At 49.2% G+C, this 12196-nt stretch overlaps 1 protein-coding gene across 2 annotated transcripts in view; it reads right to left on the reverse strand.

Moving 5' to 3' along the window:
* CPNE2 (copine 2) overlaps positions 1-12196 on the reverse strand; it is a 160942-nt gene that overhangs the window by 43096 nt on the left and 105650 nt on the right. For both annotated transcript variants that reach the window (XM_048816708.2, XM_048816707.2), the window contains exons 11-12: positions 8483-8616; positions 6734-6788 (exon numbers count right to left, since the gene is read on the reverse strand). In XM_048816708.2, the coding sequence (XP_048672665.1) occupies positions 6734-6788; positions 8483-8616 (189 nt within the window). The remainder of the gene's footprint in view (positions 1-6733; positions 6789-8482; positions 8617-12196) is intronic.

Consider the following 12196-nt stretch of genomic DNA (forward strand, 5'->3'; position numbering starts at 1 on the left):
CACACCTCCACCCTGCCTACCCTACCACTCCCACCGTTGTCCTTACGGGAGGAGCTGTGTTCTCTGTGGAGAATGGCAGATCCCAGTTTTGCAGCTGAAGATTATTTGGTAACTTCAGCTAGAGCAGAAGCCAGCCAGAGCATGCATGGAGCAGGGCACCCCAGTGCTCTCCATAGCTCAAGCTCCTCATTTGCTGTCAGATTGAACACCAGCTGTTGATGTTGATCCAGAAGCTGTTTATGGTTTGGGCCCTGTGCATCTCAGCTGAGTTGCTTGAGCTGTATGGCTGGAAGGGGCAGGGAGGGGGAAGAGAAGGGGAACGGAGTCTAGCAATGGCCTGGTCTATACTACAGTTAGGTAACTCTGTAAGTGTCCACACTAAAATGTAGCTCCCGTCCCACCAATGGAAGTCGCCCACTACATCGACTTAATAACTCCATCTCCATGAGAGGCGTAGCGCTTAGGTCGATGTTAGGGTGACGCAGTGTCTGTGTAGACACTGTGTTACTTACATCACTTGTTCACAGCTGACAGCCCGAGCCGACTAAGGACTTCCTGCAGCAGACCACGAGGATCAGGGACAGCAGCGGGGCCCACACCAAGGTGAGGAGAGTACGAACTGGTTTTGGTGGGGGAGAGGGTGGCTGTAGCAACTGACTTATATGGGGGCAAATGGCTCCAGCTCTCAGCCCAGGGCGGGGTAGGCAGGCTCCATCTGTCAATGCCCCACCATGCCCCACACAGTTAAGTTGGCGGAAGCGCTTCTGGTGAGGACACGCACCGCCCACAGAAGCAGCACCGCTTTAATGGCTGCAGTGGCTGTACGTTGACTTCATTTTGTAGCGTAGACATGCCCACACTGGAATTTGCTTCTCCCTTTGTCCCCCAACCAGAGCTGACCGACATCGGCCACGTCTCCACTAGGGAAACATGTTTAGACAGGGTGTTGAAAGGGGGGGAGGGAATAGCTCAGTGGTTTGAGCATTGGCCTGCTAAACCCAGGGTTGTGAGTTCAATCCTTGAGGGGGCCATTTAGGGATCTGGGCCAAAAATTGGGGATTGGTCCTGCTTTGAGCAGGGGGTTGGACTAGATACCTCCTGAGGTCCCTTCCAACCCTGACATTCTATGATTCTGTGAAAGGCCAGTGTGTCGTAGAGGGTCCTCGACCAGCTAACATGGGTTAGAACTCCACCAGCCTTGTCCACACTTGCATTTCAGCACAGTGTCTGACTCTCTACAAACACTCTTTTTTTCCCTAGGGAAGACAAGGCCAGTTAGGGCAAGTTGCAAGGCCTCTCTATAGTACTCAGGCTTTTTTCCAGAGGGGAAGATTTGACAGGAAAGTGCCCTGAGTTTCTTGTGATGGGCGAATAGCGTGGTAGTATTTTTTTGCACTTGCTCCTAGAGAACATGGTAGGTGCATTTTTGTAAGTAACTAAGTCACTGATGCGACCAACCACTTTATCTCCATGGGACTTTGTGGATGAATAATCAACAGCAGAGAAACTGCATTGAGTTTATCTCATACTGAAAAAAGCGTAAGGGAGAAAAGTCCAAGGGCTTGGCCAATTGGCTACAAAGCCGTTCACCTTTGGCCTGCAGGTTCAAGTCCAGGCTACATGGGTACTGATTTTAAGGGAATGTCTACACTCTGATTAGACCCCCACGGCTGGCCTGTGCCAACGGGCTCAGGCTAAGGGGCTGTTTAATTGTGGTGTAGATGTTCAGGCTGCAACCCCGAGCTCTGGGACCCTCCTGCCTTGCAGGGTCCTAGAGCCTGGGCCCGAGCCCAAATATCTACACCGCAATTAAACACCCGTTTGCCTGAGCCCCACGAACCTGTCAGCTGGCTCGGGCCAGCCCTGGGTTTTTAATTGCGGTGTAGACAAACCGCCAGTGGCCCACTGATGGCTGTTTGATGGTGTAGGGCAAACGGGTTAATGGTCTCACTCTAGGTCCTAGTAGACACCTGTCTATGCTGTATAACCATCAGAATTGCCCCTTCGCTGACACTCAGAAGAGAGGCTAGGGTCTGAATGGGCAGAATTACCCTATTGGGCCCTACCAATTTCATAGCTGTGAAAAACATGTCACAGACCGTGAAATAAACCCTTCCCCATGAAATCTGATGTCCCCTTGTTCCTGGGGGCATCCCAGGAAAGGGGGCTCCTAGCTCCAGCTGGGCAGGGGAGGGACAGGACTTGTCCATCTCCTGCACAGCTGCTCTGGGGGGGGGGGCGGGGTGTGTGGAGATCAGACCCACCTCAACCTCTGGGAACCTCCTGCGGCTGCAGGAAGCTCTGCGGTTCCTGCTTTCAGAGTCCAGCTCTGAAGGCAGCACAGAAGTGAGGGTGGCAATCTTGTGACTCCCCTATAACAGGTTTGCAACCGCCCCTGATCCCCTTTTGGGTTGGGACCCCCACGGTTACAACACCTTGAAATTTCAGATTTAAACGTCTGAAAATGTGAAATTTACCCATTTTCCAATCCTATGGCCGTGAAATTGACCATAATGGACCGTGGGGCCTTACCTATCACCTTTAGAGGTGGGCAGCCTTGGGGCACTTTGTCCCACCAGTGTGGGGGGAAATGGTGCAATCCAGGTGTTATGCATCCCGCTGTGCCCAATGCCCCGAGGGTGGGAGCCTGGTACAGCCCCCAGCGACAGAGCCTGGCTCCCTATCGCAAGCTATTTCAGTCTATGCCTTGAAGTCCCCGGTTCAATCCCTGGTATGTCTGCCAAGATGGTGGCTGTTCCACTTACACACCCCTGCCCTGCAATCCAGGGACAGAAGACTTGGATCTTCAGAGCTGGCACTGTGGTCCCTTCAGCCCATACTCCATTTGCTTCGGAAAAACCCTCCCCTTCCCCCATAGTGAGTATTTCAAAGATACCAAGGCTGCATGAACGAAGCCCAAGCATAAAACCCTGATGGACTAGGGCAGAACAACGCGGGCAGGAAGAGTGCGCAGCGAGCCTGGGCAAGAGCAGCTAACAGAGCTGCTGCATCTCATTCCAGGAGCCAATTAGCAATGAAAACACTGGGGCTATTTCAGAACAGGTTTTAAAACACAGTGCAGAGTAGCAGCGAAATGTAATTTTGAAAATTAAAGCTATTTTTCAGCCAACAGATGCTCAAAGCGACAATATCAGATAACCTTGCGTGAGACCCTAAGGACATGCACATCACTGGCCAACGCAATCACAGGAACTCATGGCTGGAAGCTTTACCGCCCATTCCTCCCACCCTCCGGTCTCTATTACCATCTCCTGTGACACCACGGCCTAATTTAGGGCCCTATTATTTTGTACAATAGTCGCACCTAGAGGCCCTACCTAAGACTGGGACCTTATTGCACTAGGTGCTGTACAAATACATTGCAAGAGACCCTCATTGCCCTGAAGAGTTTCCTATCTAAATAGACAAGTGTAGGAGGGGAAATAGAGGAACAGGCAGGGTGAAGTGCCTTGCTCAAGGTCACACTGCACACCAGTGGCAGAGTCAGGAACAGAACCCCTACTTCTCCGGAGTCCCAGTCCAGTGCTCATGCCACTAGGCCATGACAACTCTGGGATCCTACAAACCGTGACTCCGGCATGCAGTCCTACTGACTTCTATGGCACCCTGTGGAGGAATTACTGCCGGCAGAAATGGGCCATTGGACTATACATTTTGCAGGGCAGGGCTTTCTTTTTTATTCCTCTGTAAAGCACCATCAAATCAGTACTGAGGGTAGAAATCCAGACGCTCCCCAGCTGGTAGTTTTCAAACAGAGAGATGGAAGAAAATCACTCGGAGGTATCAACTCTGGTAAAGGCCTGTTTTTAAAGCTAAGGTGGGTTGCAATCAGGGGTGCTGGAATGAGGGGGGGCACGGGGCCACAACCCCATCACTTTTACAAGTGGGAGGGCTTTTTACTAGCTGTAAGGGCGAGCGATGCGGGGGGGAAGGGGAGCGAGTAGGGAGGCGGGGCCTCGGGGAAGAGGCAGCGTGAGGGCGACGGCTGGGGGAGAGGGTGGTGCGCGGGCAGGGCCATGGTTCGGGCGCCCATGGCCCCTCCATTTTTAGGCAGTTTCCTCTGCTCCTGATATTGCAATACAAGGTGAGCATCAGAAAAACAAACATCTAAACCAACCTCTCTTTATAAGCCCTGCGGGACATGGCCCAGAGCATGTCCTGCGTGCCAGTGGAAAGGAGATGGGTAGAAATGACTGTAATGACTTTGCCCAGATGATTTGCAGTAAACGCCCTTCCTGAAAAACCAAACTTTTCCACGGGACAATTGTGATTTTCCACGCGGAGAAGCGTAAGGATGGCTCCGATCTCACTCTCTGCCATGAATCTGACAAAGAGAGGGAGGAGAGAGAAAGGCCGAGTGCCTGACTCAGCCTCTCTGGCTGCCGGGCTAGCAACTCTTTTCCCGTGGGAAGGCATGTCCGGCCAGCCCCAGAGACTGGATGGGAGGTTAATTGATGTCCTAGATTGGTGCATTTTAAAGACCCAACACCTTAAAAACCAGGTTACATAGACCTCACTCAACATTTAGCACCCTGGCCTTTGGTTATGAAGTGCACAGCTCAATAGGGCAGAAAATCAGAGATGGAAAAAGACCTGTTAGGCCATCTAGCCCGTGCCTACAATGTATTCTCCAAAGATTCAGTTCAAAGTGCTCCAGTATGGAGCCTCCAGATCTTCCCTTCTACAGCTCACAAACCTCACTGCCGAGAGTTTTGCTACGACTCCGATGTTTTGTTGCCTCAATCAATCCAAGGCCCATTGAAGTTAACGGAAAGATTACAAGGCCCCAAAGCACGCACCGTGTCCAGAAATGGGAGAGTCTCCCTTGCAGTACAAAGGGTGCCGGGGCTGGTGGAATGACCTGCTCACTAGCCATGCCACGATGGGCACGGCTGGGATGTCTCCACCATTCAGAAGCGGAACATTTCAGAGCGAGGGGGGTTAGTTAGCGGGCAGCAGCAATCCACCCACTGCGGACACAGAGAGCACCGCTCTATTCATGAGACACAAGCTGAAGTTTGTTTGACCATTGTAACGCCCCACATAAACATGCCTCTGAAGCCATGAGTGGAAACAATGGTGCCATCAGAATTCCCCCTCAGAAGGCCAGCTTTGGGTCACAGCCTGTCCATGATAATGAACTTCCAGAGTAACCACTTTTAAACAGCCTGAACTCATGTCACCTACTGACCCAATCGGTGGTCCTGAACATCCTCAACTCCTACTGATGTCACCAGAGGCACCCAGCGACTCATGGGATCAGGGCTGTAGACTATTTTCTTTATGGCAGGGTCCACATTGTCCTGTCTGAAGCACTATGCCCATTTATGGGGCTGGAGAAATAACAATTCCGCTGAAAAAGGGAGGAGAAATGCATACTGAAATCTCCTGCTATAAAGGCCTCACAATAGGGTCGCAACAGGTTACCAATAAATCGCTCTCCCATGGACAAGACCAGGTTCCGAAGTCTGATTGCCCTGTGCCCTCCGTTAACCAAATCAGAGATGTGGCAGTCCACTTTAGTCTAGAACCCCGCCAGAATCCATCTGGGTACCAGTGAGATTTTGGTCAGTGTACAGAGGCCAATACTGCATGAACACAAGAACAGGACAATGTAATGAACACAAATAACTGTGATGGGGAGACGCAGACAGGTTCAGTGTTCAGCCCGTGCTGTTCAAAAACACAGAGAGATTTGCTGTGTGCTAATTTACTACAGGTCTTAACACAACAAGATTCCATGGGCTAAATTCATCCATAGACACCAGAGGAGTTCCACCACGGACAAACCCAGTATTTAGACAGAGCCAGAAACTCAGCAGGAGGATCACATACACTCTAAAATGCCTTCTCCTATATTCATGCACTGGCTCTTCCGTGAGCCATGGGTGTGAATTCTTTGGGATCTTAATTCTGCCAGCTGGTCCAAAGTCTCTGCAGGACGTAACAACAACAAACCGAAATGCGTGTTTACTGTGGAAACGCTGACTGGACTGGGTTTTGTAACGATGCTCTGAGCACCGCACCATATGTTAGGGGAGATTTCTTTTTTTGGCATGTGCATTGGCAGAACCATGTCCCCTTTAACCATTTGAGTGCTTACTCCCAACGAAGATCAACATGGCTTTCGGGAGATTCGCTGAGAGCCAGCCCTGGAAGTGACTGGCTTTCAGCGCACCTGAGAACACGGACCGTACAAGATACAGTCCTTAAGGTGTAAAGATTTAAAACCTATGACTATCTTTCTGGGTCCATTTCCACACTCTACATGTAAAACGTTACACAACGGACATTCCCTTTCCAGCCCCCTTTAATTTTGTCCTCGGTGTCTGTCTGACACACTTACCAAGTGGGCCCTGCCACTTTCCCCAAATCACTCCTGCCTCCTGCCAGGAGAGCGACTCAGTGGCTGACTAGGCCAATTAATGCCAATGCGGCTGCTCTAATGCCATCTTGAAAGGGAGGGAGAAATTGGCTGCCAGCCTCCCTCCCTTCACACACACGCACAATCATGTTTCCTTCTCCAAAGCTTGAAAACCAGAGCCCGTCTATTCCATCCCCCCCAGCCCATCCCCTGCATAAAAAGCTCTCGAGTTACAACAGGCAGCCATTCTGTTCTGAACCCTCAGGAAGTCACAGACAGCTTTATTCCTGCTCAAGTGGACGCATACATTTTAAACATGCAGAGCATATGGCAGGCAGAATACTTTACCTTCCAGTCTGGCGGTAACTGGGCACCAAATCCCAGAGCAGGAAACATTTTGTCTCTTAAAAAAAAAAATACAACCAAAACAAAACAGGAAGTGTTACTGGATTTGCACCCCCTCTCCAAACATACAACAACATTTCTTCACTCATGAAAGGTCTGACGAGGCTGGAAGGTACTCAGCACCTGAAGTGGTCATTGAATACAGATCTGTGGCAATCATTCCCAAGCAGACCCCAAATTGCGAGATTATCTTTTTAATATCACATGGTTCTTAGGCCAATAGATGTGGGGGCTTTATTAGCCTTTGGGCTTTTCAGCCTTCTAGGGGTCACGCTTTCAAGCTTTGCTCTGCAGTCACAAGAGCCAGAAATTTCTTCTCTTTTTAAGTCGTGGCTGAGATTCTCACGTCATTGTAGGATTGCCGGAGTTTGGGGTTGAAGAAAAGCACCAGCTATTCTATTGCAAGGTTCCCTATTGTAATCATGAGAGCTGGCAACACTGCTCCCAGGATCAGGCCCTAATATATTATCCAGTATTAGAACGCTGACGTTCCTATGATTGTTTGATTTATTGATTTTATGCCACACTAGAGGAACACACAACCGGTTAATCGAGGGACACAGGCATGTTAGCACAGCTGTTTATGGGAAAAGATACTAGGGCAGAGGGCATCTGCTTTTCAAATGGACAGCCCGCACACTGTAAGGGCTTGTCTACATGGACAGCAGTGCACGCTATGGGGATGTGATTTCGAAGATGCACTAATGCATTGCACGCTGGCTCGTGGAGACTCTGCTGGTGCTCACTTAAGGTTCCCTAGTGCACTTGAACACTGCATCAGCAGGGACCAATTAATATGCAACACAGTTGTCTATTTTAGAAATCATATCCCCACAGCTAGCATTACCCCACCATGTAGACAAGCCCTAATAAGGGTATGTCTACACTGGACGCGAAGCCCAGGTTTGACTCAGGTTTGAGCCCACGCCCCACTTCTGTCCACACACAAATCAGTCTGACTCGGGTCTGTAAGCACTCAGGAGCTGGGTGCTAGGACTCTGCTAAGGGGATGGATCAGAGTCTGAGTCCTGCTGAGACTCAGGTCCAAGCCCTGTCATCTTGCAGTGTGGATACGGCTCAAGGGGCACACCGAAGTCAGGTGGCCTGCATAGTGCAGTGTGGACACGTTAGCACCATTCTGAGACCCAGGTCCAGCAACTATAAGACCAGGATTACAATGGTCAAGCATGGGGTTGGAAACACGGAGTCCACAAGTCCTGGTCCCACAGAACTGGGCTAAGAGTGCAGTGCAGACCTACCCCTGAGTGAGAGAATGGTTGGTCTTTGATGGTGTGAGGGCAGATGGGATTATTTTCGACACCCCATTTATGCTTGAATTCTCCTCTCCCCAGAAGAAGAAGAAAAGAGAGATTCACTTCTGTATTTATTTGGCAATTCATGGCTGAAACAACAACTTGAATTTGTGTCAGTTTTCATCCACAGATCTCAGAGCATCACTTAAGCGGGTATTTAACCCCATTTTACAGATGGGGAAACTGAGGCACACAGAGGGGACGTGATTTGCCCAAGATATCGCAGTAAGCGAGTGCAGAGTCAAGTGCCCCACCCTGCTAAACCATGCTGCCTATGTGCACTAGCAATGGAGGGAACGTAACCTGCCAATATCCTACCGAGGGAAGAGAACACTCTGGGCCAAGCAGCTATGATCCAAATGGACGAGACAGTACTTACGAGTCATAGTCCTGAATGATCTGTCCGACTGCCCAAATAGCTGACAAGTATTCGTTTGTTCCCATGGGATTGATATAGTGCAACGAAGAGGGGTCCCGTGGATTCCCATTGGATGCTGTGAAGTCAATTCCGACCTGAATAGGAAGACAGAAGCACAGACCTGTAGAAATCTCCATTATAAATCCAGCTAACGGGTCTATGGACCAGGCAGAAAACTTCACTGTCTTCCCACCACCCCTTTCATGATGAATCATAGAACCAAAGGACTGGAAGGGACCTTTATCTAGTCCAGTCCCCTGCACTCAAGACAGGACTAAGTATTATCTAGACCATCCCTGACAGGTGTTTGTCCAACCTGCTCTTAAAAATCCCCAATGATGGAGATTCCACAACCTCCCTAGCCAATTAATTCCAGTGCTTAACCACCCTGACAGTTAGGAAGTTTTCCTAATGCTCAGTCTAAACCTCCCTTGGGGCAATTTCTTATGTCTTGCTTACAACACTCCTGCTAATACATCCCAGAATGATCACTTTTTTTGCAACAGCGTTACACTGTTCACTCATATTTACTTCATTTTCACTTGGGATCAGCATAGCAGTTTGGACAAAATGTAAACCAACCTCACCCCATGCCAAAATTTTTGAAAGTTTCTAGAAGTTCAATTCTTTTGCATAGGCTTTCCTACAAAGCTTAGTTGATTAAAACCAGAGTCTATTTGGTCTAGGTTTTACGCCTTCTGAGGCTCGGGTCCACATTTTTCAGAAGTGGCCACTGTTTTGGGCGTAACAGTCATTTTTGAGTGTCCCCTTGGAGGACCAAGAGACTAATTCCCAGAGGTATTGAGTACCAGTGGCGCATGCTGAAGATAATTTTCATTTCAGGTCCTCAGAAGATCTGTTAAAAATCAGACCCAAGATAAAGCAGATTAAATCGGGTGCCCAAAAATAAAGCATCTCAAGTCAGAGACCACTTTTGAAAATTTTTGGACTGAGCTTCTCCATGCGCCTGTGTGCTTCCTATTTACAGTCTGAATCAGAAGGACTGAAATACCAGAAGCGGTCCTCAGTGCTTCCACCTTGTCCGCTCCAAAGTGCTAAGCCCAGGAAGAAACTCCATGAGCCAAATTCAGTGGCATTATCCCAGAGCTGAATTTTACTCTTCCTGTTCAGAGAAAGAGGAGAAATCCCACCGGTGGACAAGCAAACCTCAAACAATTGGGCCAGATCCAGAGGTGACATAAGTGATGGCGCAACTGGCAAATCAGTAAGAGCCTGAGGGTAACTTACACACCAAGAGCCGACTCTCCTTTGTCCTGCCCCTTGTACGGTCATAGTTCTCCCTCTGGCCAGATCTGAGCAGAGTACATCAAGACCCGTTACAAAATGGAAGGATGCCATTTAACATGCACTCTGCATTAATAAAAAGTGACTACAGAGGTGAGTGGGGGACGGAAAGGCAGGGCATCAGCAGGAAAAGCAACCCAGGAAGGTGCAATTCCTACTAAAACCCAGCCCCTCCCACTTCCTTGGTGACTAAAATCATGCTCGCTTACCAGCATGCACCTCATCACCTGTGACATCAGCTCTGAGTTAGGCCCAGCCCAGTTAATGAGGCAAATCCACCCCTGAGTAACTGCACTGATGCCGGCTTACACCAGGGATCAGCTTGGCTCATGGAAATTCATGTCTCCTTCTCTTTTCTTTGTAGGGTTGGCACTTGGCACCAGTATTTCCAGGTCTCCGATAGGACGGAAATGCTGCCCAACAAGGTTTCTAGGTCACGCCCAGCAGAGGTAGCTGTGGGCCTGTGGGAACTGCCTCTTGTTACTCCAGTATTTTGGTTCGGGATGCAAACAAGGCAAGGCAGGACGCATGGATAAGCACAGCAGCATTAACCTCATCTTTCAGCTGCAGTCCGGTCAGCTCAGATTTTATCCAAAAGGGTTTGCTGATCCTTAAGTCGGAAGCAAATTAATGCTCTAGACAAAGAAATGAAAAGTGGGGGGTGGGAGGGAAGGCTCCTTGCATTCCACTGGCTTCCCTCATTTTCCTGCAAAAGATGTTTATTAGACACAGAATCTAGTCTATGCAGGTTTTTAATGCCGAGCCCTTCAGTGCAGTATCCCATTCCCTGTCAGGGCACTAGCAGAGACAGAATGATCCCAGTGTTAACATTAAGGAGTCACGTTCACAGCTGTTGTTCCACCCTGAAACATACACGTGTATCTGTATCAGGTTAGCAGGCAGAGGCCCCAGCTGCGGTCAGCCCTTGTTGCGCTAGGCACTGTACGGACACTCCGTGAGACACCCAGGAGAGCTCATGATCGAAACAAAGGGCAGGAGGGGAAACAGTCTCGGGTTGGTGAAGTGATTCTCCCCTGGCCACACACCAGGACAAGGGAAGGAAACTTGTGTCTCCTGGCTCCCAGTCCCTGTCCTCTCTCTCCTCTTGTGTATATATAGACACCATCAACGCCTGCAGCATCACCAGTGGAAAATGAATGGGAACCAAGTGGGTAAAAGCTGATGAGTGTTTGTCTAAAGTTGTGAATTCCCCTCAGCACAAAGCCACTGGATGGGCTGGGAAGTGCCATTTTTAGAACCCCATTTCCTGATCTTCTCTTGCTTCCTTTCAGCATCTTCTTCCAGTTTTTCATGGTCTCCCGTGACACCATGTGACTTTCAGGGCGGCACCAGGCCCTTGTCGACAGGCAGCCTTTCATAATTCGGGGTGCCCTCTCTCTGCAGCGGCTCCTCAAGTCATTACCCAGCAGTTGCTACTGGTAACTTAATCATAGAATCACAGGGTTGGAAGGGACCTCAGGAGGTCATCCAGTCCAACCCCCTGCTCAAAGCAGGACCAATCCCCAATTTTTGCCTCAGATCCCAAATGGCCCCCTCAAGGATTGAACTCACAACCCTGGGTTTAGCAGGCTAATGCTCAAACCACTGAGCTATCCCTCCCCGCAAGTTGGTATTGTGCCTACAGGATAATAAATGAAGAACTACCCTCCCTTACTGAAACACTAATCACAGAAACATTCCATTTAAAAAAAAAACGAACAACAAAGCTGGCCAATTACCGGTAGATCGTTAAACCATAGGGTGGATTTCAGCTTTTCATGCCGATGTACACAGGAGTTTGGTGTTACCAGTAAACTTAGTCATTTTCCCTTTTGTTCCCTCTTTTGCTCTAAGACCTTAACACAACAGTTGAGCTGTGTATAAAAAGCTCTGGCATTCATTTCTGTTTCTATGGTAACTCTTCCTTTCCCCCCATCTCCTCCTCCCTCGCCTCCTATCTCTTTTTAGACAACAAATAAAAATTGGCATGCTGCACACACACACGGATCTCTAGATACTGTACTAAAAACCGGAATTTTCAGAAATGGGGGGGGGGGGTGGAACATCCATTTTAATAAGCAGTTAAACTCGAGGGCAGTCGTTTCTTCTCGAGTTGCTCCTGTCAAATCACGTGCACGCTGGCTCAAACAAGAGGGGCTAGAAATGCAAAGGGAAACACCAAAATTCTCCCATTACATCCAAAGTGTACGTCAGCAACATTCCAAACGAGTGAATTCCACTCAAAAATCAGATCAGCTTTTCAAGGCAAAATTAATGTAAACCCCCAACCAATGACTGCGAACTTCAGAAGACGATCTAGAGATTCAGCTGGGTTAGACTAAAGCCCCAAAGAACTTGGAGCCGTCTTTG

Source organism: Caretta caretta, chromosome 12 (assembly GCF_965140235.1).
Source record: "Caretta caretta isolate rCarCar2 chromosome 12, rCarCar1.hap1, whole genome shotgun sequence".
In the NCBI taxonomy this organism is placed as follows: domain Eukaryota; kingdom Metazoa; phylum Chordata; order Testudines; family Cheloniidae; genus Caretta; species Caretta caretta.